Below are 24,972 nucleotides of genomic sequence, written 5' to 3' on the forward strand. Positions count from 1 at the left end.
GTTAAATTATAAATTGGATAAAAATATTTTCAAGCTGTTTAAATTAGAACAAAATTCACAATTAAGCAGAAAACTCTGAGAAACTCAACTGAATTCCATTTTAAGGCTGTAATATATATATAAACTATTCTGATTTTTGGACGTTATACATTAACAAAAGCAAAGAGAGTCCATCCATTTTTCTCTTAATATTTTAGAATATTCTTTACCTCTATACAAAGCTAGTGTTTTCCTGTTGTTTACCTGCTTAGCATCCCAATAGGAAGTCTTTTTTCACATCTTTTTCTACACTTTGCTAATCAAGTGATCTTATTTTATACATGAACATCCAGTAAAATCACTGGTTCCTTTTATTCAAAGTAATATCTTATAATAATTTCCCATAAAATAAAGATATGACTCATAACTAAATTTGTAAATTTGTGTATAAATTCTAGATCCTAATAATAATCTAACTTCCTTCTTTGGAAATTGATTTCCACACAAAAATCCCACTTTCAATCAATCTCTGTATAAACATACCCAAAAGTCCACAGAATTGTGTTGCGTATATATAATATGCATTCTGTAGGGCGTTAATATTTTTATTTCAAATCTAGTTAAAAACTCTTTCAGATGTTTTTTAGAATATGGCATTTTCAATTGAACTTGAAATATCCTCATTTTTATGTAGATTACATGCTGTGACATTTTTTTGTGTTCTTCTGTGGATTCTCTTTTCCACATTTTTATTTTTACATTTCCATACTGAAACAATTTTTACTACTTGAACAAATATTTCACTTGTAGATATTGGAGGCAGACATTTAAATTATCAACATTGTGAGAATTTTAGCTTCATTGAGATATATTTTGCCTTATTGATATTTTCTTTGGCTTTATTTACCTTGATTTATTTCTAGTGACATTTGAAATGGATGTTTTTCATAACATTTATTTCTTTTTTGCCCCTGGATTCAGACTGTAGACAGTACTCCACTTCCAGTTCACACACCAACCTTAAGGAAAAAGGCATGTCCTGGTTCAACTGGCATTCTACCCAAGGTACTCTTCTCTGCTTATAGCACAGTGTGTTCTGAGACAGAAATGGAAATGGCTTTCTTCTGCTTCCTATATTTCCTGGAACTTTTTTTTCTGTTGATTTTCTTAAAATTGCAAACTTGAAAGCTTAGAAAGAAAATAAATTCGGTTATTAATGGAAATGATCACCACTGAGAAAGGTAGAAGGAGTGTCCAAAGTTTGGTTTGGTTTGATTTTCTTCCATCTTGTTAAGTTCAGTGTTTTAAAGCCTGTTATAGTGAGGAGCAGTGCTTAGAAGATGTGTTGTGAGGAAAGTACTAAGTTGAGGCCATTTATAAAAGAATCTAGGATTGAGGTTAACAAACCATTTAAAAAATGATTGCAGTAAAATCGTCACACACTCTGAAAAGAGAATAAGAGCAATGTATTTAACAAAAAGTGAAAGTGTACCAGAAAGACATGTCTACAAACCCAATGAAAACTATATTTGCTATTTCAAGAAATTAAGAACATGATAGAAACTCTAGAATAACAAAAATTAGAAGCAGTAAATCTCAGAAGTGAGGGTGTCAGAAAAAGGATTTGAAAAGAGGTAGAAGAAATCAGGAGAAAGAATCAGAAATTAAGGTAATATGTAATGATATATAATTTCAGAAATATACACTAACCTGTATGGGATCCAAGAGTAAATAAGCTCAACAGATGATTTATGAGAACTAGAAGATGGGAGGGAATTACTTTTAAATCAAGAAATGAGGAAAGAAGTAAAAAGTATTTGAAAAATGTGATGTATAGAAAAGAAAGGCAGCTGAGGTCGCCGGTTCAAAACCCTGGGCTTGCCTGGTCAAGGCACATATGGGAGTTGATGCTTCTAGCTCCTCCCCCCCCCTTCTCTCTCTCTGTCTCTCCCTCTCCTCTCTAAAATGAATAAATAAATTTAAAAAAAAAAAAAAAAGAAAAGAAAGGCAAAGATAATAGAGTCTCTGAAAAAAGAATGCGTTCTTTCTTTACAGACCAATAATTTACTGGAATAAAAATCCTGTTGTGTGTCATCAGAATCTTTAATTCTGTCACATGTTACACTGTCTGTAGTTAGAGGGGTGAACATGAGCCCCCGAATCTTTAGGAGTAAATCACACTGCCTGCCATAGTTTAACCAGCACCTCCCAGTTGGATGGTTGGTCCCTTAAAATTAATGCTCTGCTAAAGCATTGCTTTTCTTTTCTGCTGTTGCATACTTAATTAAAATTTTGATGTACAGAGTAGATCTCTGAGGGGGGTATATATAATATGTTTTGTAAACAATTTCTTGGGTATTATGAAGAATTACTGTAAAAAATTTGTCATGGCCACAGTTACTTTATTGCTGTTATTTTCAGACCTGTCTTGTTATCATTTGAAAGAAGGAGAAAGAATGAAATTACCTCAAGCAGTTGATTAATTCTTCTTTCATTGTAATAAAAGCCTCCAGAACCAATCAGTAAAATAATTCAGAATCTTTAGTATTAATATATTTTGAACAATCAAAAAATGTTAGCATGCCTGACCAGGTGGTGGCGCAGTGGATAGAGCGTCAGACTGGGATGTGAAGGACCCAGGTTCGAGACCCCAAGGTCGCCAGCTTGAGCTCTGGCTCATCTGGCTTGAGCAAAAAACTCACCAGCTTGGACTCAAGGTCGCTGGCTCAAGCAAGGGGTTACTCAGTCTGCTGAAGGCCCACGGTCAAGGCACATATGAGAAAGCAATCAATGAACAACTAGGGTTTCGCAACAAAAAACTGATGATTGATGCTTCTCATCTCTCTCCGTTCCTGTCTGTCTGTCCCTATCTATCCCTCTCTCTGACTCTCTCTCTGTCCCTGTAAAAAAAAAAAAAAATGTTAGCATGAAAAAATTTACTCTTAGTAAATTTGCTCTTTAAAGAGCAAAAACTTAAGCCTGTCCAGGCCGTGGCGCAGTGGGTGGAACATCGGCCTGGGAAGCTGAGGACCCAGGTTCAAAACCCCGAGGTTGCCAGCTTGAGTGTGAGGTTGCAGGCTTGAGCACGGGATCATAGACACGACCCAATGGTTGCTGGCTTGAGCCCAAATGTCATTGGCTTGAAGCCCAAGGTCACTGGCTTGAGCAAGGTCTTGCTCACTGGCTCTGGAGCCCTCAGTCAAGGCACATATGAGAAAGCAGTCAATGAGCAATTAAGATGCCACAATAAAGAATTGATGCTTCTCATCTCTCTCCCTTCTTGTCTGTTCCTGTCTCTCACTCCCCTCACTAAAATAAAAAAAAAAGAAAAGAAACATTAAAAAAAAAATAAAGAGCAAAACCTTAAGAGTACAAATAGTATACAGGAGAAATGTTGAACAAAATTTTATATGTTGTGCCTGACCGGGTGGTGACACAGTGGATAGAGCATTGGACTGGGATGTGGAGGGCCCAGGTTCAAAACCTCAAGGTTGCTGGCTTGAGCATGGGCTCACCAGTTTGAGCGTGGGGTTGCTGGCTTCAGCATGAGATCATAGACATGACCCCATGTCGCTGGCTTGAGCCCAAAGGTCACTGGCTTGAGCCCAAGGTCATTGACTTGAGCAAGGGGTTATTAGCTCTGCTGTAGCCCCCCCCCCCCCATCAAGGCACATATGAGAAAGCAATTAACGAACAACTAAGGTGCTGCAATGAAGAATTGATGCTTCTCATCTCTCTACCTTCCTGTCTGTCCCTATCTGTTTCTCTCTCTGTCTCTGTCACACACACACAAAAATTATATGTTGTTAACAAATTAGATACTTGTGTTTTATTCACTGGCATGGAGTGCCCCTGCTTTTGACCTGTGTCTTATGTAGTCCTTGGTTCTTTTTAGGATCATGTTCTACCTCTGAAAGTTTGAGAGATGGCAGAGTCAGAAAGAGACTTATTTACTTTGTCCAAGTTTGGGTTCCTTCATCTATATGAGGGAATAATACCTTTCTTTCCAGGCGTTGAGTCCATCTTGTGAGAGGATGTATGTAAAGTACTGGCCCAGAGTCTGTTCCGTGGTTGGTGCTTGGTCCACATAGGAGCAGTCACATAGTTAGCATACAGAAAGTCTGTTCTGTGTAGAGCAGAGTCACATCCAAGTGCCACTTTGAAGCTGTCCAGGGGTCCTGAGCAACTTCTAGAATAGAATAGTGTGAGGTTGGACTAGAGCCTGTGGCTGCTCTGAATTTGGGAGTCTTAACCTCATTCCAAGACCCCAGTGCTCTGCTAGTTGGCATTCTATGTAAAATGACTTCTTGGTTTTAAAAAGTTTTTCTTTTGCGATGTGTAAATCACTTATTTCAGTTGAGAAAAGTAGAATTTATTTTTAACTTAAATTTTAAAGCTTTGAATATTCTCTTTAGTTTTTTGTTAATATGTGAAGTTAGTCTCAACTGAAATAAATACTACTTTAATACCGTTTTTCATCAGTATTTACATATTATTGAAATATAGAATAAATTTCTTACCAGTTTAACTCAGTTGCACATATAAAAGGGAAATAACTAGCCAAATTTATTTTCAAAACTAGTAAATATGTTTTCAGTGCTTACTTGTACCAGCACCATTCAGAAGGCTTTGTTTATATGAATGCTCCTATAGCCACCCCTAACATAGGTACTATATTGATCCTAATTTATATTAGAATGAGAACAGTGAGACAGAGGAGTTAAGTAATTTGCTCCTAAGTTCACATTAGCATGTGACGGAAAGGTAGTAATAATGCATTTTTACTATTAAGATATGCTAAGACAATTTGGAGAGGAAAGGAGCATTCTAGAGAGCTAAATTCTGCATTCACTTACTGTCACATAGCTTAGGCAAGACCTCGAAAATTTTAATCACTGGGTTTTCAGTAAGAAATTTTAGGCTACCATCTGTCTCTAGAATAATGTGTATGTGTTTTTGTCTGCTCAAGTGTAATACTGCCTGCTTCCACGGAAGGAAACAGGTTTTTAAGCATATGATTTGTTCTTGGTCCCAGAAAATCAAGTACATGATTTATAGTAAGGCAAGAACTTTAAATTACTCTTTGTTCTTCCCAAGGAGGTCTGAAAGCATTTTGAATTTATTTCTGTAGGTATAAATATGCAAGATTTCACATAACTCTGCTAAAGAATAATTTGAAGAATTGATAAAGATCCTGAAATCTAAATTTTTGAGCTCACAAAAGCTAGTTTGTTTTGTAACTTTATTTAAGAACATGGATTATAGAAATACGTGGTGAGAAAGGAAAAGAGTTCATTCTACTCCTATTTAGAAACATTCTAGCAGCTGTTGTGGGGCACAGAGATTCATAGTGTGAAAATCCGTTAGTCAATGTATGTTTTTATCCATTTGTTTTGCAGCGCAAGTCTCATCAGTTTTTTGTCAAATCTTTTACTACTCCTACCAAATGTCATCAGTGCACCTCTTTGATGGTGGGTTTGATAAGACAGGGCTGTTCCTGTGAAGGTAAGAACACAATGGTAAGAAAATGTGACTTTAGAGTCCTAACAGTTACACATAAATTATAATCAAATAACTTTATTCTCTTTATAAGGTATGTAAATGTTTGTTTTAATGATTTGCTTTTCTTTGGATAACAGGAATAGAGACAATAAAATGAGCACTTTGCTAACATCTTTTGAATATTGAAAAAAATAAGATAGTCCCACAAAACTTTTTAAAGGAGAGATATATTTAAGTGCTTTATTCATCTTTATTTTATTATTCAGGTGATTTTGTGGTTTTCCAAAAACCATTAACCTATATAACCTATAAGACATGAGAGTTATCCTTGAATCTATTCATTTAATTTTAATTTTGTTGGGTTTTTTTGACAGATATTATTGAAAAGTCGACAATGTGTAGTATTTTTTTAGAAATATTAAGTGTCTGCCACTATGCTTTAAAAGATATTTTGTTCCTAGTATTAATAGCAGAGGTTTCCCCGTACCGTTTACTGATTCATCCACCGTGTGTTGATGGAATGGCCACTCTGTGTTTCTGGGCACTGAGCACAGAGTACCACCCTCCTCACATCCTCGTGGAGCACACATTCTGAGATCAGGGAGTCAGGGTCATTTGAACAGAGAACAAAGTGTGTTTGTTTGGGCACCACTTTATTTTTCCTACAAATTTGAAAATGCAAATCATTTAAATTATAATGCAGTAGAGTATTTGTATATATTTTAGAAATATGCTTTTTAAAAATCACCTGAGACCTGTGACTATAACAATGCCTCATACATAATTTACCACTGTATCTTATGAAAAGGGTGAGGGAATAGTTGCTGATTCAAATTCTGATATTAGTTTACATTTCTTAGGGTTGGAGGGACATGAAGGGAAGGGAGTCAGTCTTCAGCAGATGCTGAGTTTTCTTTGTACCATATGTTTGTGATTAGCCTGAAGTGGAATACTTTGAACAGAGGAGATTAATAGCATCCAAGGCGATGTATTCTGTTTGGTTAGTTTTCCCAACCAAGTGGCAAATCCCAACTGCATCATCTTAACTGGTTTGTTAGATACTACATGGGTTGAGAGCTAAAGAAAATGGGCAAGTTCAGAGGCGGATTTAACGGTGGGTGCACCAGACGCGCACCCTGGGCCCCAACTTCTGAAGGGCCCCCACAAAACCCCAACTTTACATTTTATTTAATGTAAGGGGCCCAGTATTTCTTTGGCACCCAGGGCCTCAACCAGCCTTTATCCACCTCTGATCAGGTTGGAAAGTGGAGGTTTGAGAGTTTTGAGTGGATGAAGTGATGAGTGTGAGTGACATGGCCCAGGAGGTACAGGTAGAGAACAAGGACAAGGACAGAGCCGTGGGCAGCAGGGCAGAGGGGAGGTAACACGTGAAGATAACACAGTGATCTGAGAAGGAACAGGCTCTGTCATTGACCAGAAAGCTGTTTCTGAAGCCAAAGAAGAAGAGAGTTTGTACAGTTGTTAAGCCTTGCTTAATTGTGGAACTTAGGTAGTATTAACTGACCCTTGAACACGGGTTTGGGTGCCAGCCCCCGGCACAGTCGAAAATCCGAGTAAAACCTAAATCCTAATACAAATATTGATCGACTTACGACCTATGCAAATTACAACCATTTGACTTTATGACCACAATCGCTAGCCACGACTGCTCTGCGTCTGGCAGCGCAAGCATTGCCCAGCTGGGCCTATGACAGTGCGACCAGCTTCCGGCAGCACTACTATCTCCGCGTGCACCATTTCAACTGTTAGCCCAGACTCAGTACAGCAATTTGTGTTTTGTGTCTTGGATATTTTTCATCAAACCCCTCCCAAGATGTCTACCAAGAGGAAATTGTCTTTGCAAATATTAAACCAGTTGTACCAGTAATGCAGTGTTTTACTTAAACCTGACGAATATAAAACTAAGAAACAAAATGGTATAGAGATGATCAAACAGCATAAAATGAACAAAGAAAATTATGATATATAACAATAATGAAAGAAAATTATGATAAAATATGACTTAAAGATTTTTATAACATCATTTCACAGTACTGTACATATAGCCTACTCAACTTACGACCGGTCTATCGGAACCAATCGTGGTCGTAAGTCGAGCACTAGCTATAGTCTGTTGTTGACCTGAAGCCTTACCAATAACGTAAGCAGTCACTTAACACATATTTTGTATGTTATATGTATTACGTATTGTATTCTTACAATACAGTAAGCTAGAGAAAAGAAAGTGCTATTAAGAAAATAATAAGGACAGCCCTGGCCGGTTGGCTCAGCGGTAGAGCGTCGGCCTAGCGTGCGGAGGACCCGGGTTCGATTCCCGGCCAGGGCACACAGGAGAGGCGCCCATTTGCTTCTCCACCCCTCCGCCGCGCTTTCCTCTCTGTCTCTCTCTTCCCCTCCCGCAGCCAAGGCTCCATTGGAGCAAAGATGGCCCGGGCGCTGGGGATGGCTCTGTGGCCGCTGCCTCAGGCGCTAGAGTAGCTCTGGTCGCAACATGGCGACGCCCCGGAGGGGCAGAGCATCGCCCCCTGGTGGGCAGAGCGTCGCCCCATGGTGGGCGTGCCGGGTGGATCCCGGTCGGGCGCATGCGGGAGTCTGTCTGACTGTCTCTCCCTGTTTCCAGCTTCAGAAAAATGAAAAAAAAAAAAAAAAAAAAGAAAATAATAAGGACAAGAAAATACATTTACAGTATTTACTGAAAAAAATCTGGTCCTGGCCGGTTGGCTCAGCGGTAGAGCATTAGCCCAATGTGTGGAAATCCAAGGTTCAATTCCCAGTCAAGGCACACAGGAGAAGCAACCATCTACTTCTCCACCCTTCCCCCACAGCCATAGCTCAAATGGTTCCAGCAGTTTGGCCCCTGGCACTGAAGATGGCTCCATGGCCTCTGCCCTCAGACACGGAAATAGCTCCATTCTGAGCAACAGAGCAGTGGCGCCAGATGGGCAGAGCATTGCCCCCTAGTGGGCTTGCCAGGTGGATCCCTGTCATGGTGTATGCAGGAGTCAGTGCATGCAGGAGTCGGTCTCCCTGCCTCCCTGCCTCTCACTTAATAAAAAGAGAAAAAAAAAATGCAGATAAATTGTCCCAAGCAGTTCAGACCAATTTTGTTCAAGGGTCAGCTGTACTTATAAATGTCCTTTTTTTCTCAGATGCAATTGAGTTAATAGAAGAAAAATAATTCAGTTTAAGAGCTTATTTTCTTTTTTTAATTTATTGGGGTGACATTGGCCAATACGATCATAAACGTTTCTAAATGTCATTATAAGATATGTTTATCAGAAAGAATCCTGGGCAGATACTTGACTCTAGGTTCCTTATCATTTTTTATGAATCGGAATCATTTGTAATTTTATAGTAGGAATTTTTGAGATCTTCCTGACTCTTCCTCTCTAGAATCTCATGCCGTGAATCGGGACCTATTTTCTAAAGCTATGGGGACATGTCAGACTCTGCCCGTGCTTTCATAAATGAGTGATAATGTCATTACAGCCTCTAAAGATTTCTGTCATTTTGATTTCTTCCTGGATGTTTGTAGTTAGATCTATTTTAGGATAATTATTGTGTTGCTTCCACTGCCCTTTGGAAGGCAGGTTCTGTTATTAGACACTCTACTTACACGTGAATGAGCTGTCTTATAGAAGACTGGCTAATCTTGGTCAGTCAGTACTAGTCCATCTAGCCTCTCCTCCACAGCATCCTTTTGTGATACACAGTCCACTTTACTGTGTGTGCCTACGACAGTCTTTCCATTCCGCTCCTGTTTTTTCCCAATTACCCTCTAAAATCCTGCTTTATGTAAATAGATAATTCTTCATCTGTAACCCCTCCCAACAAGCTTGTTTTAAATACCTTATCCTTTAATTCTCACCCAACCAAGTCTCAATGAAATTAAATTTATTTTTATCATTTTGTCTTAGAATCTCAAATTCATCATGGGAGTATCAAGAGGTATCCTGGCACTATTGTTAGTAGCCAGGTGGGCAGGTTGTGAGCCAGACTACATGGGTTTGAATTGCAGCAATACCATTTATGAGTTCTGTGACCCAGGGCAAGCCCCGTATAAATGGAGGTCATGGCCTGTGGTGGCGCAGTAGGTAAAAGCATCGACCTGGAACACTTAGATCACCGGTTCGAAACCCTGGGTTTCCCTGGTCAAGGCACATATGGGAGTTGATGCTTTTTGCTTCTTCCTCCCTTCTCTCTCTGTCTCTCCCTCTCTGTGTCCTCTCTCTAAAATGAATAAATAAAATCTTAAATAAATAAATGGAGGTCGTGGTACCTTTCTTAGATTGCCATAGAAAAGTTGAAAGCACTCAATAAATTAACTATTATTATCTTAATTGTAATTTAAGTGTGTAAATATATATGTATATATAGATGTGTGTGTGTGATATATATAAAATGACTCACAAATTTACTCTTAATTTATACCATTTTAATCATTGAACAATTCTATTTTCAAAAAGAAGGATTGGTAAAATTTGCAGATAGTGCCAAGATGTCAGATAATTTAACATCCATCGGTGACTCTTGAAAGGAGAATTCCAGGGCATAAACCAGGTTGCAGCAGATGGAGGTAGAGAGAAGTTCAGAAACTGCTCTTTTAGGAATTCAAAGTTTAAGTCAGCCATTTCATTCACAAGATTACGTTTTTCCCCTTTTATTTGCTTCTCAGTTTGATCACTAATGTTAACACAGAACAATATTACAATAATAAAAAAAAATACTATTTCGTATTGAAATTCTTTTTATTGGACAAATGAACTGGCTCCCCAAATGACAAAATAGTTTTTTGAAATAAAATCAGAGAGCAGTGTTCATCTACCTTGCATGTGATGAATGCTTAGTAGTTTTTCTTTTTGTAAAATGAATTTTTATTGAACAATGTTTATTTGTGTCCCTCCAAAAGTGTGTGGATTTTCATGTCATATCACGTGTGTAAACAAAGCGCCTACCGTGTGTCCAGTCCCTCCTGAACAGACGAAAGGTCCCCTGGGGATAGATCCTCAGAAAGGAATTGGAACAGCGTATGAAGGTCATGTCAGGGTAAGTATCATTAGGTTAGATATAGATTAATTTTTTAAAGTTCATTAATGAATTAAAATGTAGGCTAGTCACCTGACAAACACAGTCCTTGACAGAAAACTAGGTGAATAAAATTGACCTAATAATTTTATTTCACTCAAAATAATGATTTGAAAACAAAAACCTGGCCCTGGCCGGTTGGCTCAGTGGTAGAGCGTCGGCCTGGCGTGCGGGGGTTCTGGGTTCGATTCCCGGCCAGGGCACATAGGAGAAGCGCCCATCTTCTTTTCCACCCCCACCCCCTTTCCTTCCTCTCTGTCTCTCTCTTCCCCTCCCGCAGCCAAGGCTCCATTGGAGCAAAGATGGCCCTGGCACTGGGGATGGCTCCTTGGCCTCTACCCAGGCGCTAGAGTGGCTCTGGTCGCAATAGAGCGATGCCCCGGAGGGGCAGAGCATCGCCCCCTGGTGGGCAGAGCGTCACCCCTGGTGGGCATGCCGGGTGGATCCCGGTCGGGCGCATGCAGGAGTCTGTCTGACTGTCTCTCCCCGTTTCCAGCTTCAGAAAAATACAAAAAAATAAATAAATAAAAAGAAAACAAAAACCTAATCTTTGCTTGGAAATCAATTCCAAGATGTTTAAAATTTCTCTGTGCTGTCTTGATCTTGTAATGAACAAATGTTGAACTCCCCATAAACGATCTTGGCAGATGCTTGTAAAGTGTGGTACTCTCACAGCGTGGCATGACCTCACTTGAGAGATCTTGAATGGTATTTAAAGTGTAAGCTGTGCTTCATCTTACTACCAAATTTGACTTTTATGCTACTGAAAGAAATTCGTGAACGTTATTTTAAAGAATTAAAAGTGAAAGTTAAAATGGTACCATTAAAAAAATTTTCAGAATAAAAAGTCATTCTGTGTTTGGAGAATGTATTCTCACATTTTATTAATAACTTAATGTATTCCATCTACTACTTTACCCACCAAAGTGGAGACTTCTAACACATGTGCATTGGCTTCAGGTTTTCACTATGCAGTATGTATGTAATTGAAAGGGCTCTGCTGACTTTAAGTTTGGGTGTTTTTGTGTGTTTGCCTAAGATCCCAAAGCCAGCCGGAGTGAAGAAAGGGTGGCAGAGGGCACTGGCTGTAGTCTGTGACTTCAAACTCTTTCTGTATGATGTTGCGGAAGGAAAAGCGTCCCAGCCCAGCGTGGTCATCAGTCAAGTGATTGACATGAGGTAAGCTTTTGAAGGTGAAAATATTTATATTTGTATCTTTGCAGCATAGAAATAAAAAGTGTGTGATTTTTCTTCTAATTATATTGCCATGTTTTTATTTAAATTTAATTTCATATTAATTTTCTAATTACTATAGTAACATAATTAAATATAGGAAGTAAAGTGTAGTTATAAGACAGGTTGGTGTCTGGGGGTCAGAAAAAAAAAGCTAATATTTGAATCCAAAGGACTAGTTTAAAGGTTTCTGGGGTAGTAGAGGCCTAATGTGTGTTGTTTATACCATCACCTGAAGGCTGAGGATAATTTCCAAGTGAGGAAAAGAAATAAAATTTCAAAGTCAGACAAGTCCTTGGAATATATAATGCAAATGGCAAACATTTAAGTAAATACATCATGAATGTTTCATGTCCCATTGTCAGACTCGCCCCTGCCCCATGCAAGGCTCTCATTCATCTCTTCTCCTAACTGCAGCCCTTCCCCTGGAGTCATCTCCTTAATGCCTTTCAGCCCTGGCCTCTGCAGTGATGGCTCCCAACCCCCATTCCAGCCCAGAGCTGCCTCCAGCACGCAAACTAGGATTCCTGGCTGTGGCTCACACTGGATTATTACACCAGCATCTCTAACAGTATCTTTCCTATAAACATAGAATACGAAGGGATAAGCACAAGACATGTTAGCAAGGAAAATCTGACAGTGCCTGCTGAAGGACTAAATATAGAAAGATGAGGGAGAAGGATCCAAAATAAGACTAAGGCATCAAGTCTCCAAGACCAAGAGGATGATGATACCAGTAACCAAATTAAGGAATAAATTATTGTGAAGCAATTCTGTTTTCGGTGTTGAAGCCACATTAAAATGAGCTGTGTTAAGGGCACTTGAGATGTAGTATCAGAGGATAGAGGGTTCAGTCTGCTGGACACTCTGGAGTCCTGCCAGCATTCAGACCCCAGTGCACTTGTATCTTACTGGCCTTGGGACTTTGGGTACACCAAGAATTGTTCCCAGCTCTTGTATAATGTGCTGCTGTACAGCTACTGATAAATGACTGTGGACACTATCAGTTAAAATGGCAGGGAAATAAAATTTTTAAAACAATTTAGTTTGGATGTTTTGTGCAATTCAGTTTTAAGAGTTGCTCCATATGTGTTATTTGGATATACACCCAAGACTACACACATAACCACGTACACTGAATTCTCACGTTTCACTTTTCCTTTAGGGATGAAGAATTTTCTGTGAGTTCAGTCTTGGCTTCTGATGTTATCCATGCAAGTCGAAAAGATATACCATGTATATTTAGAGTAAGTATGTGTACTGTAATTTGATCACTGAATTATTTGTTTGTAATGAGCATATGTTTTGCCTCTCCATACAGATCACAGACTTACTGGGGTTAGGACCAGATCCTCTATTCCTACTATTCCTATGTGTATTCCATGTGATCCAGTACTTGAATGAGTAGACTGTTAGTGCTAAGTATTAAATTTTGAAAGACCTGTACAGAGTGTTAATATATGGCTTCTAAAGTAGGTTTCCTCTTGGATAATATTTTGGAGCCACAATTGAATTTTCAAATAAATACTACTACATGGAAATTGACTAAGTGCAAAGTTTCTCAAGGTTCATAAAAATGGAAGTTTTTTTTCTTTTTAATGTCATTTTAAAAATTAACATGTTCAGTTTGGGGACTTTGTGGTAATCATTCCAAAATTTAGTGGCTTAAACTACCAGGGATTTATTTTTCAGTACCCCGTGGGTCAGCTGCACAGTTCTTCTGATGCTGACTGGGGTCCCCTCGTGTGACTGCATTCAGCTCATTTGGGGCTGGAATATCCAAAATGACCTGCTCTCACATCTGGGGTTGGGTGCTGGCTGTTTGCCGGGCTGTCTGTGAACTCTCCACGTGGTCTCTGATGCGTCGGTAGACTGGCTGAACTCTCTGTGGCTGGCCTCCAAGAGAGCAAAAGACGCTGCCAGGTCTTCAAAGGACTAGACCCCCAAAAGGCATAATAACCCTTTTGCAGTCTTTTTTTTTTTGACAGAAAGTTAGAGAGGGACAGATAGGGACAGACAGATAGGAAGGGAGAGATAAGAAGCATCAATTCTTCATTGCAGCACCTTAGTTGTTCTTTGATTGCTTTCTCACATGTGCCTTGACCAGGGGGCTGCAGCCAAGCCAGTGACCCCTTACTCAAACCAGTAACCTTGAGCTGAAGCTGACCTTGGGCTTCAAGCTAGTGACCATGGGATCATGTCTGTGATTCCACACTCAAGCTGGCGAGCCCGTGTTCAAGCTGGTGACTTCAGGGTTTTTTTTGTTTTGTTTTGTTTTTTGTTTGTTTGTTTTGTATTTTTCTGAAGCTGGAAACGGGGAGAGACAGTCAGACAGACTCCCGCATGTGCCCCACCGGGATCCACCCGGCACGCCCACCAGGGGCGACATTCTGCCCACCAGGGGGCGATGCTCTGCCCCTCCAGGGCATCGCTTTGCCGCAACCAGAGCCACTCTAGTGCCTGGGGCAGAGGCCAAGGAGCCATCCCCAGTGCCAGGGCCATCTTTGCTCCAATGGAGCCTTGGCTGCGGGAGGGGAAGAGAGAGACAGAGAGGAAGGAGGGGGTGGTGGGTGAAGAAGCAAATGGGCGCTTCTCCTATGTGCCCTGGCTGGGAATTGAACCCAGGTCCCCCGCACGCCAGACCGACGCTCTACCGCTGAGCCAACCGGCCAGGGCCAACTTCAGGGTTTTGAATCTGGGTCCTCCACATCCAGTCCAATGCTCTATCCACTCCACCACTGCCTGGTCAAGCCCCCTTTTATTAATCAAAGCAAGTCTTGAGGTCAACCTGGGTTTCAGGGAAGGGGATAGATTCCACATATTGATAAGAAAAATGGAATTCCATAGAAAGAATTATTGGAGGCTGTCCACAGTGCAACCCTTTGGAGGCTGTCCACAGTGCAATCTTAGATTGGTGATTTAAGATAATAGAGGTAAAAAGAAAGGAATACTGCCCTAACCTTCTGCCTGTATGCTTAGTACTTGTCTCTGAGTCTTGTACATATCTAAGGAAAGTCAGACAAAGATTATATTTGGTCTCAGTTCCTAGACCAACAACTATACTCTCTGCAGCCGCCAGTGGAGCCTTCAGAGGCCCATTTATCTGTAACTGACAAACATAGTGGGATGTTATTGTCATGCTGCTTAAATTACTTTTAAGAAAGGGTCCAAATACATAAAATTAAATCTCTGTTATAAATGCTGTTCGTATAATGATAAGCTTATTTAAATAGTAACTAAAGTGAGCTGATGTTCTCTAAGATAATATGAGTTATTGTTATGGAATAACAGACAATGTAAAGCATTTTTCTGCATTTCAAACTATGTAAAACAAGTTGAAAATCAGTATGGTATAGTGCTTACGAGCATGGACAGGGATCCCACTCTTATTGTGTGCCCTTGGGGAAGTTAATTTCTTTCCATCACAGTTTTTCATATATAAAAACAGTATGTGATAGCTACCTATCTTATGAAGGTGTTGAGAGGATTAGATGAGTTAATACTTGAAAAGTGCTTTGATCAATGCAGAGGGCTCAGTAATTACTCATAAATGTCAGTTGCTATTATATGAGTGTATGTACTGCATTTTTTTAGTGATAGTACCTGGCACTTGATAGCAAAGAAAATAAAAACAATACTAACATTTAGAATGGTATCTGCTACCTTTGCTTTGCCGTGAATCTAATGCTAAAACTAGTTATTCTTCTGATTAGGCATAGTTAACCTCTGCTGATTTTGTTGGCTAGTGCTAGGCAAACTAATCTAAGCATAAAACTGACTTAAAGGCTGTCTGTTTTCTAAAATCATGAATTTTGATTGAATTTTCCTAGGTCACAACTTCCCAGCTCTCAGCATCTAATAACAAGTGTTCAATCCTGATGCTGGCTGACAGTGAGAATGAGAAGAGTAAGTGGGTGGGAGTGCTGAGTGAGTTGCACAAGATTTTGAAGAAAAACAAATTCAGAGACCGCTCAGTTTATGTTCCCAAAGAGGCTTACGACAGCACTCTGCCCCTCATTAAGACCACCCAGGCTGCTGCAATCATAGGTATTTGTTCTTCCCGTTTATCATGTTGTCGTTATTGCTTACTAACTACCTTGTCAGCAGGGACTGGCCTTCATCTAGGAATGCCCAGTGTCCAACCTGGTCTGTGGGACATCACAGGTGCTCAGTGACTGTGTATTGAACGGATGAGACCATATTAAGCTTTGATTCTCAGTAAACAAGAATAAGTATGCTTTTCAAATGTGTTTTCTTCTGAAAAAGCCACAGTGTTAAAGTTTAACTTTTAGCATATCTATTTTCTGCTTGTGTGAATGAGAACAATTTAATTTCTAAAGCATAAGTTTCTGTGTAAAAGTAGAGACTAATTACCTTGCAAAAGTTATTGGGAAGTTTAAATAAGATGCAGTATATAACACAGAGTGCCCTGTACATAAAATGCCCTAAAAAATGGCAGCTTTTGTGTGTGGAAGTTTACATTTTTGCCATATTTTTATATACACATCAACTCTTTTGTTACTTTCTAGTAAATAATGAAAAGTTTAATGATTAGTTTAAATGTCTTTCCCAGGTGTTCCCTCCCAAAATAGAACTAGGCCACTAACAAATGAGACTTTTAATTTTTTCACCCTTTATTGAGTAAACACTTCTTTTTGTAAATACTGATATAGATTATTTTTTAATGATACTTAATACTAAAATACTTACTTAATACTAAAAATTGTTACTGCTATTTTTAAATTATTTTTTCAGGTTTTTATACCAAATTTTATTATCTATTTTGTTCTGTTAGTTTTACATAGGTTTTTACCTCTTAGAAATGTTTCTTATTTATTTATATTTTACCTAGATCATGAAAGGATAGCTTTGGGAAATGAAGAAGGCTTGTTTGTGGTGCACGTCACCAAGGATGGTAAGAGAAACTTGTGGGGCAACTTGAAATTGTATGTTACTAGAAAATTCTAAAACTCTAGGTTCTAAATTTTAAAAAGAGCATTACTTATTCTATAATTGAAATTTTCCACACCTAAGTTGGTATGTTTATAAGTCAGCAGATAACTTTTTAATTTCTGTAATCACCATGAGTTCTGAAACTTCCGCATGCAGTTGTCTTCCTGGTGTCGGCTGACTCAGCAGTCCCGCTGTTTGAGCTCAGGCTGCCTTCTCAGGGGGACCATGGGAGGAGTCGGCTTCCTCTTCCCGTTGCTCTAGTGGCTCTAGGAGAGGGGACAGTGATTAAGATGTATTAGGTGTCGGGTTTCTTTCCCATAGTTTATTGCAAAGGAATTTTTTTCTAAAGAGGAATTAAATACCGGGTGAAATAAAAAGAAACCAATTTCATTTAGCATTCTTGAGTACTGTGTTCTAAGTTCTATATTTATATCAAGTTAGATCATGGGAAAACAATGTGTTTAAACTTCATTAGTTTATTTACTCATGCAAATACTTTTAGTGAAATAAGTTACTCTTTTTTTTTTTAAATACAAACTCCATAGTAAAAAGTTCCCTAGAAGTTAGTACCAGTAAAAAGGTTTTTTTGTCTTTGTTTGTTGTGAAGATCTGGCATGCTTTATCACTGTGGTTTTCAACTGTTGGTCCATGGGCCTGTGCTGGTCCACAAAGCAGTAACCACCCTGATGTTGTATGAAGATCATACAGTCTATAAATGTTGGTCCACAGACAAGCAGTTGGAGACCAATGCTTTATTTATCACATAGCAACTCTTGGCCTTGGCTGCCAGAAATCTCAGTGCTAAATTTAATACTTTATTATAAGTGAGTTAAATTATCTTGTAATGGGTGTAGTCATCTTACTCTTTCTCTGTATGATTTCTGAGTGCTTATTCTTCTCTGTGTGTGTCTCTGTTGTTGACTTATGTTATTATTATATCTATTATAAGTTGACTTACATCCTTTTGAGTATAATTGGGATATGATTAATAAACATTATTTTGCATCTGATTTATTATTATTTGTTTGCATAGAAATTATTAGAGTGAGTGACAATAAGAAGATTCATCAGATTGAACTCATTCCAAATGATCAGCTTGTTGCTGTGATCTCAGGACGAAATCGTCATGTGCGACTTTTTCCTATGTCAGCTCTGGATGGACGAGAGACTGATTTTTATAAGCTGGCAGAAACTAAGGGGTGTCAGACCATAACTTCCGGAAAAGTGCATCATGGAAATCTTTCATGCCTGTGTGTGGCTATGAAAAGGCAGGTCCTCTGTTATGAACTATTGCAGAGCAAGACCCGTCACAGAAAATTTAAGGAAATTCAAGTCCTGTATAACGTCCAGTGGATGGCAATCTTCAGTGAACATCTCTGTGTGGGATTCCAGTCAGGATTTCTAAGATACCCCTTGAATGGAGAAGGAAGTCCATATAGTCTGCTCCATTCTAATGACCACACGCTGTCATTTATCACTCATCAGCCCATGGATGCCATCTGCGCAGTGGAGATCTCCAGTAAAGAGTACCTGCTGTGTTTTAACAGCATAGGGATCTACACCGACTGCCAGGGCCGGAGATCGAGACAGCAGGAATTGATGTGGCCGGCAAACCCTTCCTCTTGTTGTAAGATTCTCTTCCTTTTGGCTGTCTTATCTCTCTGTCTCTTCCTTCTTCTACTTTATCCCTAGATGTATTTCTTGTTAATAATAGGTTATTTTTAAGTCATTCTTAAGGTTTTTCCTAAGTATTAATTATGTTATTTATGTAAAGTAACCCTGTGTGGTTAAGCCTAAGTCAACAATGCAATATTAACATGCAAACAATTAAAGCTAATCTTTCTGTGGAATATTTTACTTATATGGATTTTTTAGCCCATGTTATTATATTTTTAAATATCCCTAAATGTGTAGTTATCTTCATGGTCCTCAAAAATACAGTGTGATTGATAGCTAATAAGACTTCTGGAGAAGTGGATACTAAGTGAATTAATTCATATGTAAAAGTATAATATAGCATCTATAAGAAGTGTTTATTCAGTTTTACATTTTTATCTAGATAGATAGATATTTAAAATTGCTTATTATACTCTTTCAAGAAATATTAAGACATTAATAAGTTTTAGAATACTCATTCTGTACCATTTCACTGTTTAAGATATAACAAATAGGAGGAATATTCAACCCAAAATGTTTTGTTTTTACTGGAAGGTTCTTGAGCATGTTTAAATGCTAAAGAAAAGTAGCCACGAGAGAACTAGGATAAGGTTGACTCTGTGGTCAATGTAGGAACTGGAGTGAAATCCCCAAGAAGGCCAGAAAAGATGGAATTTAGAACAGGGAAGGATGTGGCTAGAGGAGTACCACCTCTTCCACTGTAACTGGGTTGCAGGGGCGATGGGCATGTGTACAGTTAAGCTGCAGGGTTCAGTGGAAGGTGTTTGTAGACAGCCATACATGCTTATTTCAGAAAACTTAGAGAATCTAGATAAAAATAAGAAAAGAAAAATACTTCTAATTCTACAAACCCAGACTTTTTACTCTACTGAATGTTTTGTTTCTTCTGAAAAACTTACCTATGGTATCCTGTTTAGAATGAATGCTGTTTTATAACCTAATCAGGTAATAATTCAAACTTTGGCTTCTAATGTGGAGTAAGAGTTGGAATATCCGGCTTTTATGAATAGTTCTGCCAAAAATGTAATTTGTGGCTTTAGTATGGAGAAGTTATTTAATCTCTCTCTGCTTGTCTCACCATTTACCCCTTCTTTCAGTAAGTGTATTCTGAGCATCTATGCTCTTCATGAGGCTGTGCTGGGGGCTTTGTTGCACATTCATAACTGTCAGCAGCACTCTTACCTGAAGAGTTCTCTACTTTATAGGTTTATTTCACTGTCAATAGCTTAACTACTTCAGGAATCACTTTAAAATGTAATGAAATTCCTTTACAGAACGCGTATTAGCTAAGAGTATTATATTCTTGGTGTTAACAAAATTCTTCTGTATTATAATGGCTATAAACTCTCTTCACTGATGATGTACATCCTGTTTACTTCAAAAAGGTTTTGATATTGTTATATGATAACAACAGGATTTGTGTGAGATTCCACTCTGTAATTATTTAGCATAGATCTTTCAGAATGTTTTGGTTTAAGTTAACAGTAACTTGCCGGCTGTCCCATCTGCTATCTCCCAGGTTACAATGCGCCCTATCTCTCAGTGTACAGTGAGAATGCGGTCGACATCTTTGATGTGAACTCCATGGAGTGGATTCAGACTCTCCCACTCAAAAAGGTAATATAACCTTCAAATATGGGCAAAGTGAACTAATGAGTCTAAGTGAAACACTAATATGGCTAGCTATATTTCACTAATTCAGCTATTGCTGGCATATATAATTGATGATTTGGGAATTAGCTAACAGTAAAAAAACAAACAAAAATCAGGCTCTTGAATTTTATAAATAGCTCAACTTCATACTGTTTTTATTACATTAATTTCACTGTGTAAAGTATGGTGGTTATAATGAACAACTAGAATATAGCCTATGACTTAAAATGTCAGCATTTCTTTCCGCTATAATTTAAGGAGCTCTAAGGTATATTATTATTAATTATAACTTTTTCACATAATCATATGCAATTTGAAATCCTATGAGAACAGATTTACAGGCTAGAAGAGTGATTAAAATTAGAACCCAAACTGTGTTTAAGCATCTCATAGTTAAGAAATGAAGGTTTCACATATTCCTAGTAAAACAGTATTTTCCTTTAACATTTCCCTGCGATAACATAAAAGAAAAATTTTCCAAGTAGTATAGTACAGTTATTTTGCAAAGATGAAGAGTGACAGTTTCATGTAGATATATATAGCATGTATCATAAGTTAGGGTACAGAGTTTAGAAGAAATGGTAAAAGAAAATAGTCAAAATCTTATTTAAAAATCTTCCTCAATTTAAACCATATCATTAGTGAATAAAGCACTTGTAAATACTACCACATTATATAAAGCTACCAAATACGTCCTCCAGTTTGTAAATTTGGACTGTTTACAATTAGTTTTCCCTTTTATTTTTGTTATGTAAAATATTCAATATATATAGAACAATGTATAACATGTAAGAAGTTTAACAATAAACTGATCACTTGTGAATGAACCTCCTAACTTAAGGGCCAGAATGTCACCACTGTTCCCGACCAGCCTGTGTATTCTTCTCTTATCCCGTACTCCTGTCTCTCCCCAGGGAAGTCACTATCCCAAATACTGTTTATAATTTCCTCTCTGTTTTTAATATCCAGAATTTTTTGTATATTTAAATAGTCCTAAACAATATATTGTTCGGTTTTGCTTGCGTTTGAGGTTATAAAGTGTTATGTTGTATGTTGTCTTCTGCCTTGCTTTCTTGATGCATCTACTGTGTTTCTAAGATTCATCATGTTGTTACATGTACCAACCACCATGTTGTTATGTATTGTTCTTTGCTCTCGCTATATATAAAATACTCTGTTGGGTGAATAGATCATAAGTTACCTGTTCTCTGATTAGCACATTTGAATTATTTCCCAGCTTTTTGCTGTTGTGAACATTGTTGCATAAGTCTCCTGGCACGTGTGGCCAGGAATTTCTTTAAGTCATATACTTGGGAACAGAATTGGTGGAACACAAGGAATGCAAGTGTTCAACTTTACAAGCTAGTGTCAAATCACCTTTCAAAGTAGTTATACTGGTCAACACTCCCGCCAGCAGTATATAAAGAGTTTTTGCTGACCCACATTCTCTTTAATACCTGCCATTGTCAGAATTCATAGTTTTATAGCCATTATAAATGGTTATAAAGTGGTATCTTATTGTAGTATTAATTTGCATGTCCCCAATTAACTATTGTTTATAATCTTTTGCATATTTATTCATATTTTATATTTCCTCTTCTGTGAAATGTCTGGTCATATTTTTTTGCTCATTTTTCTTTTTGATTGGTCATTTTCTTACAGATTTATTGACATTTTTCTATGTATATTATAGATACGAAGTTAGTAATGGGTATGGTGAATCTTCCCTATTTATGACCTATTGAACAATTTTTATGGTGTTCTGCTGAATATTTATTGTTATAAAATAAGTTATATTTCCTTGCTGAAAATATATTGTTATAAATTTTAAATAGTTAAATGTATCATTCTTATCCTTTAGATTTATCCTTTTACTGTTGTCTAAGAAACTCTTTTCTACCTCAAGGTCATAAAGATAGAACCTTTATTTTTTTATTTAAAAAATTTTTTTTCATTGATTTGAGAGAGAGAGAGAGAGATAAAGGGAAAAGAGAAAGAGAGGGTGAGGGGAAAGAGTTGGGGGGTGAGGGGGGCGGGGAGAGAGAGAGAGAGAGAGAGAGAGAGAGAAAAGCACCAGCTCGTTATTCCGTTCAGTTCACTCATTGGTTGCTTTTTGAATGTGCCCTGACCAGGGATCAAACCCATGAACCTCAGTGCACTGGTACAACCCTTGATCCACTGAGCCATCTGCCCAGGGCCAGGACCTTTATTTTCTTTGGAAAATTTTGCCTATTACATTCATGTTTTAATCCATTTGGAATTGAGTTTTGTGCATGGTGCTAAGTAGGGATTGAGTTTCATTTCTTCCATATAGATAACTATCCGTTGCATCACCATTTGTCTGCAGTCCTTCCCTGGTGTCATGCAGTTTTACCTCTGTTATCTCTCCATTCATTTTTTGTTGATTTTCTCAGAGGGCTATATTATGGAGAGGAAGGATAAATGAAAGGTTCTAATAATGTATATGTGGTTTATAAATAGGCCAAAAGTTTTATGCTTTAATTTTTTGAAGGTGTTGAAAGACTAATTTTATTTTTTATTATTTTAGGTTCGACCTTTAAACAGTGAAGGATCGTTAAATCTTTTAGGGTTGGAGACAATTAGATTAATATATTTCAAAAATAAGATGGCAGGTAAGAATATACACATTAATAGCGACAATGGAAATATTCTCTCTAAATTGCCTGCCTGTCTCTGACTCCAGAGTCTGTGGCCTTGGCCACTACGATACCCTCTCAGTAGATTAAAGTAAACGACTGGACAAAAAAGCCATTCTGTGTAATAAGCTGGCATGCTGTGTCAGCAAGTATGTGTTTCTGACCTACCTTGCTATTGTTTTGTGGAATACCAAGGTAAGTAGAGAAAGTATGACTGACATATTTTCTGTACTTTTAATACTGTAAAACCTAAACACGATTCGTAGCACTAAAATTATGAAAATTTATCCAGAATTTCTATTTGGAATACATCTTCTGCCAATAGATGCTTTGGGCTTAGAACCTTTGATATGCTAATGATGACATAGGGGGCAGAAGCAGGGACTGGAGGGGAATCACTGGGGTTCCCAGAGTCTGGAGAAGGAGTGGGAGCCCTCATGTTACAGAGGGAGAAGGGCAGTGTACAAAGTAGTGAGGTGCTTCCCTGCCAGGGAGATGGCCACATGGAATTCAGTAGGTGGCTTGCCCGTCAGAGTGCATGTGGACAGTCAAAACCTCACTTGTAATATTATTATAATACTCTCTTCTATATAATAAAGTTGTGTCTTAGCAACAAATTTCTGCTTAACAGGTATTCATAAATTTATGATGTTTTGTGGTAGATTTATTTAATGAAGAGGTCCTATGGTACATCATGTATTTAAAATAATTCAAATTGGTTTAAATATAAGTAAAAACATGGCATTAAGACAACACATTAAAATATCTATAACCAGTTATTTTTGGGTAGTGGAATTATCTTTAAGTTTTTCTTTTTCCCCATATTCTTCCAATAAATTTGTATATTCTACTACCAGAAAAATTCATAAAAAGTTTGTTGTTTGGGTTTGTTTTTAATGCTGAAGCAAGCCCAGGTGGTGGGCTTCAGATCTGGTGCCCTGGCACGTCCTTCCACACCAATCGGTGACTATTGGAGGGTGTGCCACATGACTTGAGGAAGATAACCAGGTTGTAGGAATGACTCCCACTTGGGCATGGATTCTCATGCAGCTGATGAAACAAGCCCACAGGCCCGTATTTCCAAAGCCCTGTACTTAATTTTGTATCTATTTCCTAGAGGAATTCCAGGTATCTGTATGAGAGCGAATCTCCCGTTCCCCCGTGTGGGACCATGATGACGTGAAATGTGTCCATTCCCCAGTGTGCGTCTGCAGGATAAAACCTGTTCAGTTTGTCTTTTCCTGTGCTTGCATCTTTCTCCTCTAGGCTCGGCTTGTCCTTTGAAAAGGGAAGGGAGTCCTGTTTCCTAGAGATCCTTGCTTTTTCTGTCTTGCTTTCTCCTTCACCACTTTGGGGCCCCGAGTGCCCCTGTGGCCCTCGGGCTGTCCAAGGACTCTGTTGCTGCTGTAACTCACCAAGACCTGCTTCATTCTGGCAATTCTCTGATTACAAAGTTGCGTTTCACACACTTATCTACTTGAAAAATTATGTCCTTTCTTTTATTTGTTGCTAGGAAAGCAGTCTGATTAAGCTACATTGGTACAATATAATTCACTTACTTTTGCCTGCTTCCTTCACCATTTTAGATAATAAAACCTTATAAAGATTGGCTTTATCTTTTTTAGAGATTTTATTTGGAGAATGGCATCCATCATGCTATGCGGGTATAGTTGTCTGTTTCAGTCTGTTCACATATCCCCAGCGTGTTTTGGGAACCCATGGCTGACAGTTTTATCTCTGCATATTAAAGTTGAAATAGAACAAGACATACACCAGCCTGTCTGGTATATAAGACCAGTATCACCTGCCCCCAGGTCAGAAGAGTAGCAATAGTGACAGTCTTGCCTTCAGCAAAGGCAGCTAGCTGGAGAACAGTCCATTTTCCTTACCAGGCACCTCACAGGTTGGATCTTGCAAAGGAAATGTTTTAATATGTAAAAATAATTGTAGTTGTTACATTTACATAAATAATTTACAATCTTTGCTTGATTACTGTGCAGATTAGCAATAGCTTTTTAATACCCTGAGCCATTGAAATCAGCACCTGAAAGGAGAGAAAAGATAGTCACTGGGTGGATGGCCAGAGCAACAGGACACCGCAGCAACTCCGTTTTTTTCTTCTAGTAAAATTGTGCTATTTTTTTTATAATCAAATAAAAGTGAAAATACACGTTATGAACTATGTTTGATTTCAGCATATATCTGTTTATAT

The 24,972-nt window shown here is 38.2% G+C and overlaps 1 protein-coding gene across 10 annotated transcripts in view; it reads left to right on the top strand.

Moving 5' to 3' along the window:
* Nucleotides 1-24,972, top strand: part of CDC42BPA (CDC42 binding protein kinase alpha) — a 228,025-nt gene that overhangs the window by 184,266 nt on the left and 18,787 nt on the right. For 8 of the 10 annotated variants that reach the window (XM_066237055.1, XM_066237008.1, XM_066236995.1 and 5 more), the window contains 10 exons: nucleotides 961-1,044; nucleotides 5,379-5,484; nucleotides 10,412-10,548; nucleotides 11,627-11,766; nucleotides 12,986-13,067; nucleotides 15,651-15,867; nucleotides 16,673-16,735; nucleotides 17,807-18,400; nucleotides 19,970-20,067; nucleotides 22,652-22,736. In XM_066237055.1, coding sequence (XP_066093152.1) covers nucleotides 961-1,044; nucleotides 5,379-5,484; nucleotides 10,412-10,548; nucleotides 11,627-11,766; nucleotides 12,986-13,067; nucleotides 15,651-15,867; nucleotides 16,673-16,735; nucleotides 17,807-18,400; nucleotides 19,970-20,067; nucleotides 22,652-22,736 — 1,606 coding nt within the window. The remainder of the gene's footprint in view (nucleotides 1-960; nucleotides 1,045-5,378; nucleotides 5,485-10,411; nucleotides 10,549-11,626; nucleotides 11,767-12,985; nucleotides 13,068-15,650; nucleotides 15,868-16,672; nucleotides 16,736-17,806; nucleotides 18,401-19,969; nucleotides 20,068-22,651; nucleotides 22,737-24,972) is intronic. The other 2 variants (XM_066237028.1, XM_066237037.1) reach the window with 1 other exon arrangement.

This window comes from Saccopteryx bilineata, chromosome 1, assembly GCF_036850765.1.
Source record: "Saccopteryx bilineata isolate mSacBil1 chromosome 1, mSacBil1_pri_phased_curated, whole genome shotgun sequence".
Taxonomy (NCBI): Eukaryota; Metazoa; Chordata; class Mammalia; order Chiroptera; family Emballonuridae; genus Saccopteryx; species Saccopteryx bilineata.